The sequence below is a fragment of the Schistocerca gregaria genome, chromosome 2 (assembly GCF_023897955.1).
Source record: "Schistocerca gregaria isolate iqSchGreg1 chromosome 2, iqSchGreg1.2, whole genome shotgun sequence".
Classification (NCBI taxonomy): domain Eukaryota; kingdom Metazoa; phylum Arthropoda; class Insecta; order Orthoptera; family Acrididae; genus Schistocerca; species Schistocerca gregaria.
In genome coordinates this window covers 436,573,151-436,591,712 of record NC_064921.1, presented here as the reverse complement: position 1 = coordinate 436,591,712, position 18,562 = coordinate 436,573,151, and the positions used below count along the sequence as shown (strand labels likewise).

Genomic DNA, 18,562 nt, shown 5'->3' with positions numbered 1-18,562 from the left:
TTAGATGTGCATCGGAATTTTGCGTCAGTAGTTGTGAACTCTGACCTTTGTCGTTGCCTACCCAAATCTCAAAATCTGAATCGATGTGGTAGCAGTGTATCTCAACACTTGTGGTTATATCAGGCGGAAATACTACAACCTTGTCATACGTTCACTAAAATCTGCCATCATTTTTCAATTACGTTACCTTCTACTCGTCGATTAATTTTGTTGCACAAACATGAAACAGTTACTGAGGATACTAAAGTCTTGGTAAATGATGGTGTTTTCAGTGTTATTGCTAATCAAATATTCTGCTGATATCAATGTCAGACGTAGTCTTTGACTTTATGCAACTATGTCTGACTTTCTCGGCGTTGTCTGTCGCTATGCCAGTTGACATTCTTCTTCAAGTCCAATATATTCCATTATGGAACGACACTGCCACAGTGGCAGGAAGCTCATAGACTCGAACATTATCCTCCAAGACGATATGAAAAGTCGTAGCTATATAAGGTCGCAGAATATAATGACTAGGGGACTACACGGCAATCGGATATTTGTACTTTGTTATATTTATGGAACGTGAAGTTCAGAACTCAAACATCTATTAGTGAAAGCAAAACGATACAATTCTCAAAAATTCTCGAGAAAATCGACTATTGGTGTTGCCTGAACTTCCGTAATACCCTACAGCAAACCAACAAGTCTGGTGCGCCGTGTGGCTCTAAGGTAAACTACTTATGTACGATATGCGTGGCATCGGTTCGATTCCCAAACACGGTAAAATTTTAAACAAAGGTACAGGTTTCATGAAGATTTCCGTGAAGCATAAAAATACGTAAGAATGAAAAAATCAATTTTTAATGTTTTTATTAATCGGTAATTATGAATTTATATTTGCAACAAAAACGAAATTTTTGTAGACTATACCTAAGTAGAAATAAGAAGACGTGAATTTTTCGTAAAAATATCAATTAGATATGTATTAATTAGCATATATGTGATGAATTTTATGTTTAAATGACGTAAATAATCGAATTGAACGGAAAGAAACGAAAAATGTATGTGTGAGACAAGGGTCGAACCTGAGATTATCAGTTTCGAGCGTTACAGATTTATTTCCACCTTTATGTATTTTACGCTTCACTGTAATGCTAATAGAACATGAATCCATGTTTAAAACGTGCATAAACCAGGAATCGAACCGAAGACCCCTTAATGGGACGTAAGCATTCTACCACAGAGCTTTGCTGCCTTACAGAAAAATCTATCTTACTTAGTTAGGATGTTAAAGGAAGTCGGAAAACCTCAAGGTCGATATTTTCGAGAATTCTTCAGAGTTGCATCAAACTGCTTTGACCAATTGATGTTTTAGTTCTGAACTTCACATATCATAAATTAAAAAAATTACAAAAATCTGATTGCAGTGTGACGTATTTGCGAAAACATCGTTGACGGTGTATGTATAATATACAGTCATTCGCTTTTTGAAGTTAATACTGTTTATTGTACCGTGGCCTATTTATCGAGTCACTCACGCTGGTCATCGGATGTACGTAGTACAGGAACATTATTTTATGGATTATGTGCAGGTAGGCATTGGGGTCCTGTTGCTGGCGAAAATAACGGAAATTTTCGCATCAGTTCACGATTTATACAGTTATGTGTTTATTATTACGATATTTGTTTCTTCAAACATGCACTCATGCAAAACCATGGTAATAGTAGAGTTGAACACGTTTGTCTCATTACTCCTGTTGCGGACACCCAGGTAAGCTGTGAGCAGGGGGGCCGTAGACACTGTAGCATATGATGTTTGGATCGGTCCTGGAAGCATGCCTGGATAGCCAGTATTGGTAAGGCAACCTCTCGCGATAAACAGGAAATCCGGGTTCGAATCCCAGTCCAGCACAAATTTTCATGTATCACTAATTGATGTGGTTTCGTTGCCTAATACAGCTCATGTCAAAAGTATTCACAGCTGCGATAAAAGTTTACACTGTTTAGAATTACTTGGCCTTATATTAAACAAACGTAAATACTGGTGTGCGTTCAGTTCTGTCTTATCTGTACGTTGATGTCAGTAATAAACGTGGTTGCAGTGCTGAGGGCTGTACATCATTGACGATACTGCTTTCGGATTTGGATTTGACTGTAGTTACCACATGGCTTTGTTTAATAGAGATGCCGGGTACTTCCAAAATATACACTTACCGCGGCTCCAATTAGACGAAGCAAAAGTCTTTGCCTACACGGAGAGTAACCAGAATACAAGCAGTACGTCGTTCCGCAGGTCTGTCTGAGTCTTCAGCAGAGCAATGGATTCCGAAACAGCAAGAAATCGGTTACACATCTGGCAGCCACCAGTGTTTCCCAGAGGCGCTCTGGTTAAGACCAGACGAAACGTGTGAAAAGATTCGACCTAATTGCCAAGGTCGGATGACTTTATACGTTTGGCAAATGTATACTTTTAGCTGAACGACACGACCTAGCAGTGGTCTGAGAACAACAAAAAGAAGCACGGCGGCTGGGACAAATTCCAGATCAGACTGAAGAAAACATTTGGTGACAATTAGATGGAAATTCTCTTAGCGAAGAACAATTGAAGAATATAGCCCAAAGTCACAGGGAAACGATATCATCTTACACATTTAATGATACGGCCCTATGCCACAATGTGAATCCGAGTTTTCCAGAAGCTGATCAAATGGATCCCAGAAGACAGGTAACAAGCTATTCTGGCAATGGATGCCAGAGTAACAGAGGAATACATCAAGCTGTGCCAGCGCATCCAGGAAATGCAACAGAAAATGAGTTGGACAAAAGAAGTATGACAGACTGCCGACTGTTGTGCCTATGACATTTGTGGAAAACGACAATGAGTCGTTTCTCTCATACGCCCGGTAGTAAGACAAAAGATACTGCAGTTTACAGAAGCCAGAACCGTCAGACTGCGTAAGCAAGAGATAACAGCTATGACCGCTGACCCCATACGTCAGAAGGTAAAAGAAAAAGTTGAAGAAAAGATGTATCGTTATTTAGCACCAGTCTGCGCCTCGCTCGTCTTGAAGAATGGACACGGTCACCTCGAACTTAGGCCGCAGCTGTCAAACAACAACCTGGCACCGGATCACGCAATTAGAACCAACTCCTGCCCGAAGTATAGCGCCCCACAGAAGACGTAATGCAACACACTAGTTTGTTTTCGCTGTGGACGCCCTCGACTCGTATGGGTCTTCAGAGAAAGAAGGCGAGTGTTCGACGGCTGCTACGCCGCCAGACGCCAGCCTCACAACAGTCCTATTCAACCCAGTCAAGTGGAGACGATTATATTCGACCGGTGGGACAAAGCCCACCGCCGCGGCCTGGACGATGTCGCTCCCCAACACGTCGTAGGCATTCCTCACCGCAGAATAGAGGTACCAACCACTCGAATAGTGGTAAATTAAGCGAGGTGAGAAATCTATGGACGAGAGGCAGAGAACACTGCAGATCAAAAATCCTCCAAAAGTGACAGTTAACAATACGTTAAGAAATCTTATTTATGTCGTCATCAAAAATGGTTCAAATGACTCTGAGCACTGTGTGACTTTACTTCTGAGGTCATCAGTCCCCTAGAACTTAGAACTACTTAAACGGAACTAGCCTAAAGACATCACACATCCATACCCGAGGCAGGATTCATACCTGCTACCATATCGGTCGCGCGGTTCCAGACTGTAGCGCCTAGATCCGCTCGGCCACCCCGGCCGGCTATATGTAATCATCGACAGTTAATTTGTCCAGGTGATGGTCGACTCAGTGACTTATTTTTCTATGATGTCAAAGGCTTGTTGTCCCCAGCCAAAGAAGACTATTATCTTCCGTGATACGAAGTCGATTGTCCTGAAAGTCGGAAACGGCAAATATGTCCAGTCAAAAAGAACGTGTATAGCAAAAATAACCAACAGTAACAAAATATAGCCCTCGAATTTCTCGTTTTAACATAATGTAGTCATAATGTTGCCGGATGAGAGTTCCTGCAGGCACACAAACAGTCATAGACTGTGGAAGACCAGAGCTTCAAAGCGATGAAGGTACTCTAACGTCCACAAGTATCGAAGATTGCTCTGGGCCGTTGTTTACCATTATAGATGTTGTTATCCCACCGCCGTCAACGAGAGGGGTTACAGTTGTCAATTTAGATGCTGAGTAAAGCTGTGAAACTTTCGCCAATTGCAAAAATCTATTAAGACTCACTATACAAATCTGCATGCCAGCGACGATCATAAGCTGATGAAGGAGAATTTTGGATCAGTAACTGCCTCGAGCAGACAAAGTTCATTTCTGTATGAGCATAGGATCATCCGACTCAACCCGCGAAAGGCAGCTTAGGGCCATCGATGAAGAATCGTGGTCCGCTACCATTACAAACAACGAAATGGAGGACGCTATTATCGAAGTGCCAATAAGATCTGGTCTGTCCATGACGGCAACTGCTAGTGGCCCATTTACACATACTTTTAAATCTGAAGTGGAGAAAAGACAGACTGTGCGGCAAATTATAAAACACTGCATTAACAATGGGGATCATACATCTTTTAGCCAGTGCTCATAAAGGGTATCATCAGCTAAAGGACGGGTAAGTCAGGTTGATGTGAAGAAGATACTGCAAGATGACATCATTAAACTCTCAAAAGACTTCATCTTCCTTTCCTGTGGTCCTTGTGAAGAAGAAGAATGGCTTATGGCATTTCATGTAAGCAAGAGACGACCGAACAAAATCACGAAAAGGTGTCTACAAGTTGCCACGTATTGATGAAATCCTAGGTTATTTGAAACAAGCGAAGTATTTTTTAGCTATAGAGGTGCAGGCAAGCTACGGACAAATCTAGGTCGACAAGATTGACTTGGAAAAGACTGCCTTCATAACAACTGACAGCCTGTATGATTTCAATTACATTCCGTTTTTACTATTTGACGCTCGAGCCGTCTTTGATTGTATGATGGACAACCTGCTTCGCCTCTTTAAATGAACGACGTTTCTTTTCTGTTTGATATCACTGTTGATTTTTGAAAACATTTGAAGAAGATCTAAGCCACATGACAACGTGTCAATGTGTGTTGAGACAGGCCTTCGCCATGTAAATGTAAAATTTTCGAGACCTAGTGAACAGTAATGGAGTCTGTCGCCCCAATTCAGAGAAAATATGAACAGTCACAGATCTTTTCACAATCCTTGACACATTTGTAATGTGAGAAGTATTCTTGGAATGTGCTCGTAATACTGGCAATTCGTAAAGGACTTCAGTACTTAGACACGTCCTTTGCAAGAACTATTTATTGCTGCGAGACGCCAAATTTTCTTGGAACGAGGTGCAAGAAAGAGCTTTCATTTCCTTGGCATTAACATCATCTCCAGTCCTAGCATTGTATTCGATAATGTAGAGACAGAATTTCATGCATCACTACCGTGTATAGGACAGGTGCAGTTCTGATACAAATTTGGAAAATGTGCTGAACTCGTGAGAGCTTATGCATCCAGATTACTCTCCAAGTCCGAGATGAACAACTCTACGACGGAAAAAGAATGCTTTGCATTTGTGTGGCCATCAAAAACATCTGATCACATTTGTTTGGCAAACCACTCATAATTGTGGCACACCACCAGTCGCTGTGCTGGCTGACTAGCCAGAAGGATCCTTCGGATCCACCGGTGAGATGGACATTGAGACTTCAGAAGTACTATGTCACAGTGGTATACAAAAGTGGACGCAAACACAAGGACATCGACTGTCTTTCAAAGAATCCTTTGGAGGAACACAGCAGTGTGAACGGTATCTCAGTCATCATTGCATTGGTTGACGTTGCTGTTGAACGAAGGTAAAATCCAGCATTGCTGACTACGACAGAATCATTTAAGAAGGAGGAACCGACCAAAGAAGAATTATAATTAATAGGTGGAACATTGTATAAGAGGAGCTATGATGCAACAGGGCAGAAATGGTTACTCGTCTTCAAAGCTCATCTATTGTCAGCTATCCTGAAGTATTTACACGATGCCCCAACATCTGGTCGCCTGGAGTTTGTGAAGACTGTAGACAGTAAGAGACGCAGGTATTACTGTCCAGGTCTCTGCTCATCCGTTAGACGCTATGTGAGCCTCTGTAAAATAAAATAAAATAATAATAATAATAATAATAATAATAATAATAATAATAATAATAATAATGAAGACAACGACAGAACCACCTGCCTTTTGGGCATCTCGTACGAATTCCGCCTGCGGCAATTCCATTATAGTGAAATGGAATCGATCTCTTGGGCGGGATACCGAAGTCGACAAACGGAAATCGATGGAGAGTAGTCTACGCTGATTACGTCACCTGCTAAGCTGTCACTAAGGCTGCGGTTCCTTGTAGAAGACATCATTTTGAAGCATGGTGCATCCCATGTGATAAGCTCTGATTCTGAAAGAGTTTTCCACGCGAGACTAGTATCAGAGGTAATGTCACGCTGCGACATCACCCACAGGATACAAACTGCCTAGCATCCACAGACGAATAGCCTGACAGAATGGCTTAATAACGTATTGTCAGATATGCTCTTTACGCACACTGATGTTGAACAGAGAGACTGGGCTACAATACTGCCCATCACGACGCTCACATACGACATAGAGAAGGAAGACTCCACAGCCTTCACACTGTTCTTTCTGCTCCACCGTCGTGAGAACGAAATGACAATCGACACATTGACCCCATTTCAACGTGACGATATTCAGGTTGATTACATGAAACATATCATCGCTAGGTTCGAAGAAGCAAGACGGTTGGCTCAATACGAACCCTTGAGGCCCAGGAGATGTCCCGAGAGCGCTATAAACCTAGCCCAGGAGACTTGGTATGGAACTTCACCCCTTTGGAACTATTGCAAAAGACGCTGAAGTGATACTTTGAGCAGCGTCGTATCCTTCATTGCTTGTCAGACGTCACGCATGAAGCTGAGGATTGTAACCTTTTATCAAGAAGGCAAAAGTGCAGCACGTCTTCATGTCCTGCGTATGAAGCCCTACTATGGTACTAAGGAACAGAGTGTCGATGGAGACTTCTCGTTAAAAGAAAATGAAGATCCGCTCGACGATCACGAAGCTTCGACGGCAGAAGCTACCTCTCATGATCATCATAGTGTAGAGGATGTGACAATGCGACCACAATGCGAGGATCCACTAGTGCTGCTACACAGAGGATCCTAACAAGATCTACATCCAGAAAGCTGTAGTTGACTCCAACAAGAACCTCTCAAACAGTGAGTCGCTGTTGCTCCAGGAGTGGGACTGTTTGTTATTTATTATAAATTTTTGGAAATTTGTGGTAAGTTCCGATGGGGCCAAACTGCTGAGGTCATCGGTCCCTAAGCTTATACACTATTTATCTGGCTTACACTAACTTACGCTAAGGACAACACACACACCCATGCCCAAGAGAACTCGAACCTCCAACAGAGGCAGCCTCGCGAACCTTGGCAAGTCGCCTCAGACCGCATGGCTACCCGACGCGGCAAGTTATTATATACATATCATTTCTGCAAGTTTCTTCAAATTCCTTACGTTTTTAACGTTTTCATATTCTGGAATATTCGGTGAATATGTAAATATCAGCACTCTCCGTCCAGAATTCAGTTCAGTCATGTCTGTACGTAGGTGTCAGTAATAAATGTGCTTTCAATGCTTAAGTGTTGTTCTTCACTGATGATCCTGCGTAAGGATTTGGAATTGATTGTGGTTATGAAGTGACAGAACTATGGCAGAGCACCATAATTCACACACAGTGGGAAGCAAGCAGAATCAGTGAGATGGACAGCCAGTTATGATGTCCGAAACCCAGTGCCCAGAGGAGTGATGGAAGTAAAATCCCAAAATCGTATTCTCCCGGCATACCATGACAACGTTTAGGAGGTGAGTTGCGAGATGACTTCTAACACAGATGTGAGTTTCGAAAGAGTGATGACAACGTACAGAAAGACGAGATATTAAACTCTGCATTTAAAATGCATACTAGTACCATACAAAATTCTGACCGCAGGCAAGTCGTAGATTAGAGATATTTACGCAAGTACTTTCGTATTTTAAAAACAACTCCTACGAACCCAACAAAGACTAAATCGCGAATTAGGATACGTTCTTCGTTTTAATATACGATAAAAACTTCCTATTATTTTCTAGTATATCTTTCGCCAAGATCTGACTGTGGATTTTGTTGCAGACTTGATGTATTGCCACTCTTGCGAATGAACGAGTTGCCATTAATCTTTCTGTGTTAGTTTCCCTACACTATCTTATGGAGGGAGAGCGAAGCGGTTTTCTGGTTCCAAATCCTCAGAATTACACTCCTGGAAATGGAAAAAAGAACACATTGACACCGGTGTGTCAGACCCACCATACTTGCTCCGGACACTGCGAGAGGGCTGTACAAGCAATGATCACACGCACGGCACAGCGGACACACCAGGAACCGCAGTGTTGGCCGTCGAATGGCGCTAGCTGCGCAGCATTTCTGCACCGCCGCCGTCAGTGTCAGCCAGTTTGCCGTGGCATACGGAGCTCCATCGCAGTCTTTAACACTGGTAGCATGCCGCGACAGCGTGGACGTGAACCGTATGTGCAATTGACGGACTTTGAGCGAGGGCGTATAGTGGGCATGCAGGAGGCTGGGTGGGCGTACCGCCGAATTGCTCAACCGGTGGGGCGTGAGGTCTCCACAGTACATCGATGTTGTCGCCAGTGGTCGGCGGAAGGTGCACGTGCCCGTCGACCTGGGACCGGACCGCAGCGACGCACGGATGCCCGCCAAGACCGTAGGATCCTACGCAGTGCCGTAGGGGACCGCACCGCCACTTCCCAGCAAATTAGGGACACTGTTGCTCCTGGGGTATCGGCGAGGACCATTCGCAACCGTCTCCATGAAGCTGGGCTACGGTCCCGCACACCGTTAGGCCGTCTTCCGCTCACGCCCCAACATCGTGCAGCCCGCCTCCAGTGGTGTCGCGACAGGCGTGAATGGAGGGACGAATGGAGACGTGTCGTCTTCAGCGATGAGAGTCGCTTCTGCCTTGGTGCCAATGATGGTCGTATGCGTGTTTGGCGCCGTGCAGGTGAGCGCCACAATCAGGACTGCATACGACCGAGGGCCAACACCCGGCATCATGGTGTGGGGAGCGATCTCCTACACTGGCCGTACACCTCTGGTGATCGTCGAGGGGACACTGAATAGTGGACGGTACATCCAAACCGTCATCGAACCCATCGTTCTACCATTCCTAGACCGGCAAGGGAACTTGCTGTTCCAACAGGACAATGCACGTTCGCATGTATCCCGTGCCACCCAACGTGCTCTAGAAGGTGTAAGTCAACTACCCTGGCCAGCAAGATCTCCGGATCTGTCCCCCATTGAGCATGTTTGGGACTGGATGAAGCGTCGTCTCACGCGGTCTGCACGTCCAGCACGAACGCTGGTCCTACTGAGGCGCCAGGTGGAAATGGCATGGCAAGCCGTTCCACAGGACTACATCCAGCATCTCTACGATCGTCTCCATGGGAGAATAGCAGCCTGCATTGCTGCGAAAGGTGGATATACACTGTACTAGTGCCGACATTGTGCATGCTCTGTTGCCTATGTCTATGTGCCTGTGGTTCTGTCAGTGTGATCATGTGATGTATCTGACCCCAGGAATGTGTCAATAAAGTTTCCCCTTCTTGGGACAATGAATTCACGGTGTTCTTATTTCAATTTCCAGGAGTGTTTATTCCTAAATGACGCTGCGTGGCTCCCCCGTATTATTAACTTATTTAGAATTGTGTTATTTAGAGCGTGATTTATGTTACTTGTTGAAATTTAATTCCAACTTGCCTACGTTTATCAGATTGAAATTGAATATTTCTATTTTCCCTCTTAAGGAGGATTCAAGTGACTGTCAGTTATTACTACCGTATTCAAATACAGCCAGATTGACTAAATAAAAGATTGGCCTTGGCACGGCTGTAATAGCGTCAGTGTTTTCTAACGTTATTTCTTCGGTAACATTCCCGAAAAGATCGATTAAGTTGTAGCAAGGAGATCCGTAATATTTCTGTTTTACCTAGGCTGTCCAACTACTTGTATGAAGGAGTTCAGTATCGTCTCATTCTCAGTTAAAACAGAGGGCAAATCTGCAGATAAATTAGTCGTTGTCCACTTTTCCGAAAACAAAATACAATTAAGAGAAGTGTTGTTCATTTCGATAAGAGCAGCGCAAGCGCTACATGCTACAGTGTCCTCCCGCTGGAGCCAGATGTCATGATCAGAGTGCTGTGTTCTATGCGAAGACAAATGAGAAGGGCCTCTTCTTCTTTGTGAATGTAAGGTACGTCAAAGTCATGTTGTTGACTTTACTAGCTGCAGCTTATTGTCCATCACTTCCAACAACCTCTTCCCATTTGCAAATTGCTCTGTGCCTCAACAATGAAGTATTAGCATGTAGGGGGACGACATACTGAACCCTCTACTTAACACTACACATCACCTTAGCTCCCACATTAATTCGATTCCCTTAATACCCATGTGCTCTGGTATCAGCAGAACAACGTCTCCTTTTCATGTAGCCGGTGAAGGGCGTCCAGGGTACTCTTGACTACGTTATCTGCTGGGTAAAATCGTTACAGTGGGTTAAAGGATTAGGAATTTCACAGTATGAAAACACCCCCAGTTCCCTCAAGAGTGCCCTCTGCAGAAAGCAGAGTTGTATTTGACCACGAAAAGCAGTAGTGCGATGTTCAATGAGTTGCAGGTGTCAGGCGCATTCAGAAAAGTGTTATATGTAGTTGTGAGGACATTACGTCGACGCTCAGTTCATTCGAGCATGGGCTAATTGCTCATATTGTGGGTACTTCCGTCGGTCCCTCCCGCCGGAAGTTCGAATCCTGCCTCGGGCATGGGTGTGTGTGTTGTTCTTACCATAAGTTGGTTTAAGTAGTGTGTAAGTCTACGGGCCGATGACCTCAGCAGTTTGCTCCCTTAGAAATTCACAAACATTTGAACATTTGGCTACTTCCGTAACCAAATTAGCCGAAGTGCTTCGTGTTTAGATTTATATGACTTATAGGGAAACCGGAAAAACGTCATCTGCTAAGTCACAACGTTGGCGACAGTGTGTGTTGAGTGATCATGACGGGCGATTATTGAAGAGGATTAGGAAGGAAAATAAGAGGACAAAAGTCACTGTATAACTGAAAATCGCACTTGCGAACCCTTTCAACGCAAATTAACACCACGTTTCCGCAATAGTGATGATGTGTTTCACTACGACAGGACCCCTGTTCACACAGTCCACATGGTGCAGGACTGGTTTTGTGAGTGCGAGGATGAATTGGAAAATGTCCTTTGGTCACCACTGCACCAGATCTAAATATTATTGAGTCTTTGTGGTCTAAGGCAACGGCCTTGCCACAGTGGATACACCGGTTCCCGTCTGATCACCGAAGTTAAGCGCTGTCGGGCGTGGCCGCCATGCGCTGTTGCCATTTTTCGGGGTGCACACTGCCTCATAATGCCAATTGAGGAGCTACTCGAGCGAATAGTAGCGGCTCCGGTCAAAGAACACCATCATAAGGACCGGGAGAGTGGTGTGCTGACCGCACACCCCTCGTATCGCCATCCTTATCTGAGGATGACACGGCGGTCGGTTGGTCCCGATGGGCAACTTGTGGCCTGAAGACGGAGTGCCTTGCTTTGTGGTCTACACTGGAGAGAATGGTGCGTGATCGCTGTCCATCTTCATCGTTAGCTGAACTGGCCACTATTTTACGGAAAAATGGTGTAAGATTCTCTGAAAACCACACGGGGCTTGTATTTATCCATTGCGAGACGACAGGAAGATGCTTTGAATGCAACTGGTTTTCATACAACATATTAGTCACGGTAATGTGTTGTATTTTTCGTATTCCCGTACTTTTGTCCACCACCTGTAATTCTACATCGTATGCAGTGAATTCTTAGGTAACCGGATCTTGAGGAGACAATCACCAAAAACCGCAGAGCAGACAACGAAGTAGTACTGCCAGTCAGTTAAACTGTTAGTATAGCTATACAAGGCGGTTAGAAACAATGTGAAAAGCTCATAAATGGGCTGCAGTGTAGGTGGTGCTGATAATCGTTAAGAAAAAATTTCGGTACGTTGCACCTTTTCTGGGTTAATTAGCATTTAAGTTAGTCAATAAGGCTATTGCGATCACAAATTCAAGCGACCCGCCAGAGGCAGTGCCCCCAAACGTATTTTTCGTTTGGTTTGCTACAACTGAACAAGAGATGGATCGAAACTGACCCAAAGGCTGAGTAGTCTCATCGGCAATCGTCTGCACTGTAAAAAGAACTGACACTAATTATATCATGCGGGCCTCTTACGTATGCCCGTAATGGCCTGGTTGAATTACTTCAATGCTTATTAATTCGGAACCGACGCAACGTATCGAATCTTTGTCCTAAAACTTACTTCTCAGCACAGGCTTCCCTGCAACACTTCTTACAAGCTTTCCAGACTGTTTCTGACCACCTTGTGTAGTTGCGATGGTGATATAAGGTTTCATAAAACTTTATATAAAGAACATGTGCCGGTGTCCAGTATCTCCTAGGACTCATTAAATCAAAAATTTCTCTGGAATTATTCAGTATCTACAGTGGCAGTCGATCCAGACTTGGGTTTGGATTTGTACTTGTTAACACCAAGTAACTAGCTTGTAATCTACACAGATCGCTAATCTCAGACGATCTGAAAAACTTCTGCCATTGTTAGGCGAGCAACGGTATGGTGAATCAGTCAATTTAGAACATCAAAGATATCATAAGCCGGATGCTCCATAATAAGTGGCATCTAGATTTCAGTGGCGGCTCCACAACCTCAGCATAGAGAGTGGCTATGGGTGTCGTCTTTAAGCTCCTGTGTTCGAGCTGACCACCTCAGCGTTGATACTGTCATTAATCTTGAGCTAAGAATGTCTCGTTAATCCACACACTGTGCACAAATTGTTCAGCCAGGATCTCATGAAAACCTTAACTTCCAACACATGTTCAAGCGACAGATTGGAAATGAAAATGCCGTGTGGCTGGGGCCTCCGGCGGATAGACCGTTCGCCTCGTGCAAGTCTTTCGAGTTCACGCCACGTCGGCGACTTGGGTGTCGATGGGGATGAAAAAAATGGTTCAAATGGCTCTAAGCACTATGGGACATAACATCTCAGGTCATCAGTCCCCTGGAACTTAGAACTACTTAAACCTAACTAACCTAAGGACATCCATGCCCGAGGCAGGATTCGAACCTGCGACCGTAGCGGTCGCGCGGTTACAGACTGAAGCGCCAAGAACCGCTCGGCCACTCCGGCAGGCGATGGGGATGAACGATGATGATGATTAGGACAACACAACACCCAGTCCCTGAGCGGAGAAAATCTCCGACCCAGCCGGGAATCGAACGCGGGCCGTTAGGCATGACATTCCGTCGCCCTGACCACTCAGGTACCAGGGAGCGACAGATTGACGACGACTAAAGACTCATCTTACAATTAAATCGAGATTAATAAGCAGAAGGAAAAAGTGAAGAGAAGGAAGTAGGGGAACGCGTTTACATGTCAAGGGGTATCTGTATTTCAGTAACGAAACAGCAATGTTTCATCTTTTCTAACTTCTAGCGCCAAATTACAGTTCCCGATGATTTCCATTAGTGCTTCTGCAAGATACCGGTGTGAGATGGTATTTCCGCATTGCTTTGGAAGTTTTAGAGACTGCAGCTTTGATCATTTTGAAAAATAACCTAACTTATTTTACTGTATGCTTAGAAACATAAAAACACCTACTCCAATGTACCGCATGCACCCCAGCATTAGCACTAGTCCAAAACAGTGTGAATCATCATGAAACAGAACCGCCGCCTCTTTGTTACAGCTGCCCTGGCCACTTCACGAAGGACTGCCCTGCGCTGTCGCAGTACAAGTTCTACTTGTCGTTCGAGAACAGCAACTGTCGCGAGTACGTCACGGAGAAGCTGTGGTGGAACGCCTACCATCACGGCGCGGTGCCCGTCGTCATGGGCGCCTCCCAGCAAGGTACGTCTGTCTACAGTCTCAAAATAACTATAAAGCGCGGTACAGACGTCGTAATCACATGTACTGCGGTTTCGTGCTGTTCCTCTTAAACATGAGGCGTGAGAGGACTAACTAAACGAGGACCTATTGATGAATCTAGTTACTTTGTACAAAAAAGCGGGAAAAATTATTAATTACTTTAAGTTTGATTTCGTTGAAACTCTAGAACAGATGAACATGATATTGGCTACTGGTGATTTGCACAGTTGACCATTAAAACTGCTACACCAACCATGATAGCAAATAACAAAAATTACTTACTGGGCTTATACAATATGGTAGGGTGGATACATTATTAAATTTGTATGTGGAGGTATACAGTGTGCGAAATTGGTGCACAGAGCTGCCATCCGTCGCAACAGTAATGGCTCTAATGCGGCTGGGGGTCGAGTCGAAATGATCTCGATGACAGATGCGGGTATGCTATTCCATGCTATAATTCATCGGTCTGGCGGGTGGTGACTTTCCAGTCTCTCAGCAACCTACAGCCAGACATTTTCAGTAAGTGCGGAATATCCGCTAGCCAGGGAAACAGTCGACCAGCTCTGAACAAGGTAGGTCCAGGCAACACTAGAGTATGCGGTCTTGCGTTATCGTGTTGAAATACAGCTCACGGACACATCGAAGAAAGATTGCAGCCACTGGTCTAATCACGGACGCAACCTGGCAACTTTATTCTCCTGTGACCCTTAACATACAAATGCGTCTGTCATGGTGTCAAACGATTACCACGATCAGCCATGTGGTTGCATTCTGTGTCCAATGTTGTCGTTTGGTGCTTCAGTATTGGCGTGGCTACCTGCTGCGACTTCACGGGAGCCTGCACCAACGGTTTCTCTGTTCACAGTTTGTGGTACTACATACATTGTCGCAATGTTTGTGTGGATACCTGTCTCAAGGCACGTGACGTGCCTGCACGATCCAGCATGACTAAGGAAACAACACGTCTGTCTTCTACGGTGCTAGTCGCTTGTTGCCACGGAGTTAATGCATGATGTTGAGTACTGCCCTCTTGAGCTCATTGATTTCATATTCACAAGACAATCGTATAAGGAAATGGGCCCTGCCCTACAAGCAGAAACCATACCACCATTTGCCTACGTGATTTAGAGAAATTACAGGAATCTCTACACACGGATTAGCATCTGAATCGTCGTCTTACGAATAAGCAGAAAACATTAACAGTTTCATGTAGAAATAGCCAAAGCTGCAAGAACCATTTTTTTATTATTTAATTGGGTTCAGGTAACCGAAACTAGTCATCAATTAAACAGAAAAACTAAATCTTGCAACTTCGGCTGTTTCTGCATCAAACTGGTTAACACAAGTCGCTCTCCCGTTATTAACTCAGTATGATGGAAATCCATAATCATTAACAGTGTTTGTTGGAGAAACACAAGAAGAAGTTGCTGGCTTACGTTATATGGGACATGTTCTATCTATGATTCAAAGGTAAATAAATTGAGGGAATGAAAGCAAAATAAATCTCTTATCTTGTGGAAGTGTGTGCGCTGTTATGAAATTACTTTTCAGATTTCAGTTGTGTATCAAATTACAATTCCAACTGGAAAATATGTTTTCCGTAGGCAGTTACCTTACTAGCTATTCTAGCATGATTCACGAGCCCTCTTACAGTTTCCATGTGCTATTATATATTTTATGTACCTTCTGAGTTAAAATTATCCTGTATACCTTGGATATGCTGCTCTCAATAAAACGATATGCCAGAGTATGGCAGACTAACAGGCTGTTGTTGTTGTGGTCTTCAGTCCTGAGACTGGTTTGATGCAGCCCTCCATGCTACTCTATCCTGTGCAAGCCTCTTCATCTCCCAGTACCTGCTGCAGCCTACATCCTTCTGAATCTGCTTAGTGTATTCATCTATTGGTCTCTCTCTACGATTTTTACCCTCCACCCTGCCCTCCAGTACTAAATTGGTAATCCCTTAATGCCTCAGAACATGTCCTACCAACTGATCCCTTCTGCTAGTCAAGTTGTGCCATAAACTTCTCTTCTCCCCAATCCTATTCAATACCTCCTCATTTGTTAAGTGATCCATCCACCTTATCTTCAGCATTCTTCTGTAGCACCACATTTCGAAAGCTTCTATTCTCTTCTTGTCCATACTATTTATCGCCCATGTTTCACTTCCATACACTACACTCCATACAAATTCTTTCAGAAACGACTTCCTGACACAAATTTATACTCCATGTTAACAGATTTCTCTTCTTCAGAAACGCTTTCGTTGCCATTGCCAGTCTACATTTTATATCCTCTCTACTTCGACCATCATCAGTTATTTTGCTCCCCAAATAGCAAAACTCCTTTACTACTTTAAGTGTCTCATTTCCTAATCTAATTCTCTCAGCATCACCCGACTTGATACTACTACATTCCATTATCCTCGTTTTGCTTTTGTTGATGTTCATCCTATACCCTCCTTTCAAGACACTATCCATTCCGTTCAACTGCTCTTCCAAGTCCTTTGCTGTCTCTGACAGAATTACAATGTGATCGGCGAACCTCAAAGCTTTTATTTTTTCTCCATGGATTTTAATACCTACTCCGAATTTTTCTTTTGTTTCCTTTACTGCTTGCTCAATAAACAGATTGAATAGCATCGGGGAGAGGCTACGACCCTCTCTCACTCCCTTCCCAACCACTGCTTCCCTTTCATGCCCCTCGACTCTTATAACTGCCATCTGGTTTCTGTACAAATTGTAAATAGCCTTTCGCTCCCTGTATCTTACCCCTGCCGTCTTCAGAATTTGAAAGAGAGTATTCTAGTCAACATTTTCTAAAGCATTCTCTAAGTCTACAAACAGCCATTGTGCTCCCTGCCGCCGTTGGATAAGCAGCTGCAGCAGCAAGTCGTATAACCCTAGCTTACTTATTTGTTAGATAGTTTAATGAATTTCTTGGCGTTTTTTGGGTACTTGCAATTTTTAATTCATATATTTCGGGCGTATTATAGTATTTGACCGTTGTAGCATCGCGCTTTAGTGTTTACTTGGTAGATTCTTATTTAAATTGCGTGTGAGTTTCGTATAGCAGGTGCAATTTCGAGTTTTAGTTACTGTAATCGTAAATTCAGCAGATTGTAGCGCAGTCGTTAGGCATTTGTACAGGTTAGTTGATACATTCTTTGCGTGTTTCGCTTGTGTTATCTAGGCACGGACTCGTGTTTCAGTAACTGTTGTTCAACATCGATTAGAATGGACAGGGACTGCGATTGCTGTGTTAGGATGAGGGCTGACTTGGCATCCCTTCGCTCACAGCTGCAATCGGCGCTGACTTCGGATGCGCAGCTTGAGGCTGTTGCCAATGGGCACCACTGTGGGGAGCCGGACTTGGGTATCACGGGGATGTCAACCTCGTCCCGTCTGTCCCCAGATCGGTCTGCCGCTGTGGTTGCCCCGGTTGCTGCCCGCAGTGGGGCTGAGCCCTCGCCTGTGGTTGATTGGGAGGTTGTTCCAAGGCGTGGCAGGCAGCGAAAGGCGTCCCCGGAGGCTGATCAGAAAGCCTCCCCGGTGCGTCTGACAAACCGGTTTCAGGCACTGTCTCTGGCTGAGCCAGATGCAGCTGCCTGCCCTGTTTCAGAGGATCATTATCAGCCTTCAAGGTCCGGGCAATCTCAGAGGGTGGGCTTACTGGTAGTTGGGAGCTCCAATGTTAGGCGCGTAATGGGGCCCCTTAGGGATACGGCGGCTAAGGAAGGGAAGAAATCCAGTGTGCACTCCGTGTGCATTCCGGGAGGAGTCATTCCTGATGTGGAAAGGGTCCTTCCGGATGCCATGAAGAGCAAAGGGTGCAGCCAGCTGCAGATGGTGGCACATGTCGGCACTAATGACGTGTGTCGCTTTGGATCTGAGGAAATTCTCTCTGGATTCCAGCGGCTATCTGATTTGGTGAAGGCTGCCGGTCTTGCTTACGAGATGAAGGCAGAGCTCACCATCTGCAGCATCGTTGACAGAACCGACTGCGGACCTTTGGTGCAGAGCCGGGTGGAGGGTCTGAATCAGAGGCTCAGACGGTTTTGCGACCGTATTGGCTGCAGATTCCTTGACTTGCGCCATAGGGTGGTGGGGTTTCGGGTTCCGCTGAATAGGTCAGGAGTTCACTACACTCAGCTGGCGGCTACATGGGTAGCGGAGGCTGTGTGGCGTGGACTGGGCGGTTTTTTAGGTTAGAAGGCCTCGGGAAAGTGCGGGATGGGCTGCAATGTCAAAGGGTGCTTGGCAAATACAGGACGTGCTTGGATCAAGGAACAGTCGGAATTATAGTTGTAAATTGTTGTAGTTGCGCTGGAAAAGTCCCTGAGCTTCAAGCGCTAATAGAAAGCACAGAAGCTGATATCGTTATAGGTACAGAAAGCTGGCTAAAGCCTGAAATAAGTTCTGCAGAAATTTTTACGGAGTCTCAGACGGT

At 44.7% G+C, this 18,562-nt stretch overlaps 1 protein-coding gene across 4 annotated transcripts in view; it reads left to right on the top strand.

The window, feature by feature from the left end:
• LOC126325143 (alpha-(1,3)-fucosyltransferase 7-like) overlaps positions 1-18,562 on the top strand; it is a 342,267-nt gene that overhangs the window by 310,895 nt on the left and 12,810 nt on the right. For all 4 annotated transcript variants that reach the window (XM_049995150.1, XM_049995151.1, XM_049995149.1 and 1 more), the window contains exon 6: positions 13,932-14,092. In XM_049995150.1, the coding sequence (XP_049851107.1) occupies positions 13,932-14,092 (161 nt within the window). The remainder of the gene's footprint in view (positions 1-13,931; positions 14,093-18,562) is intronic.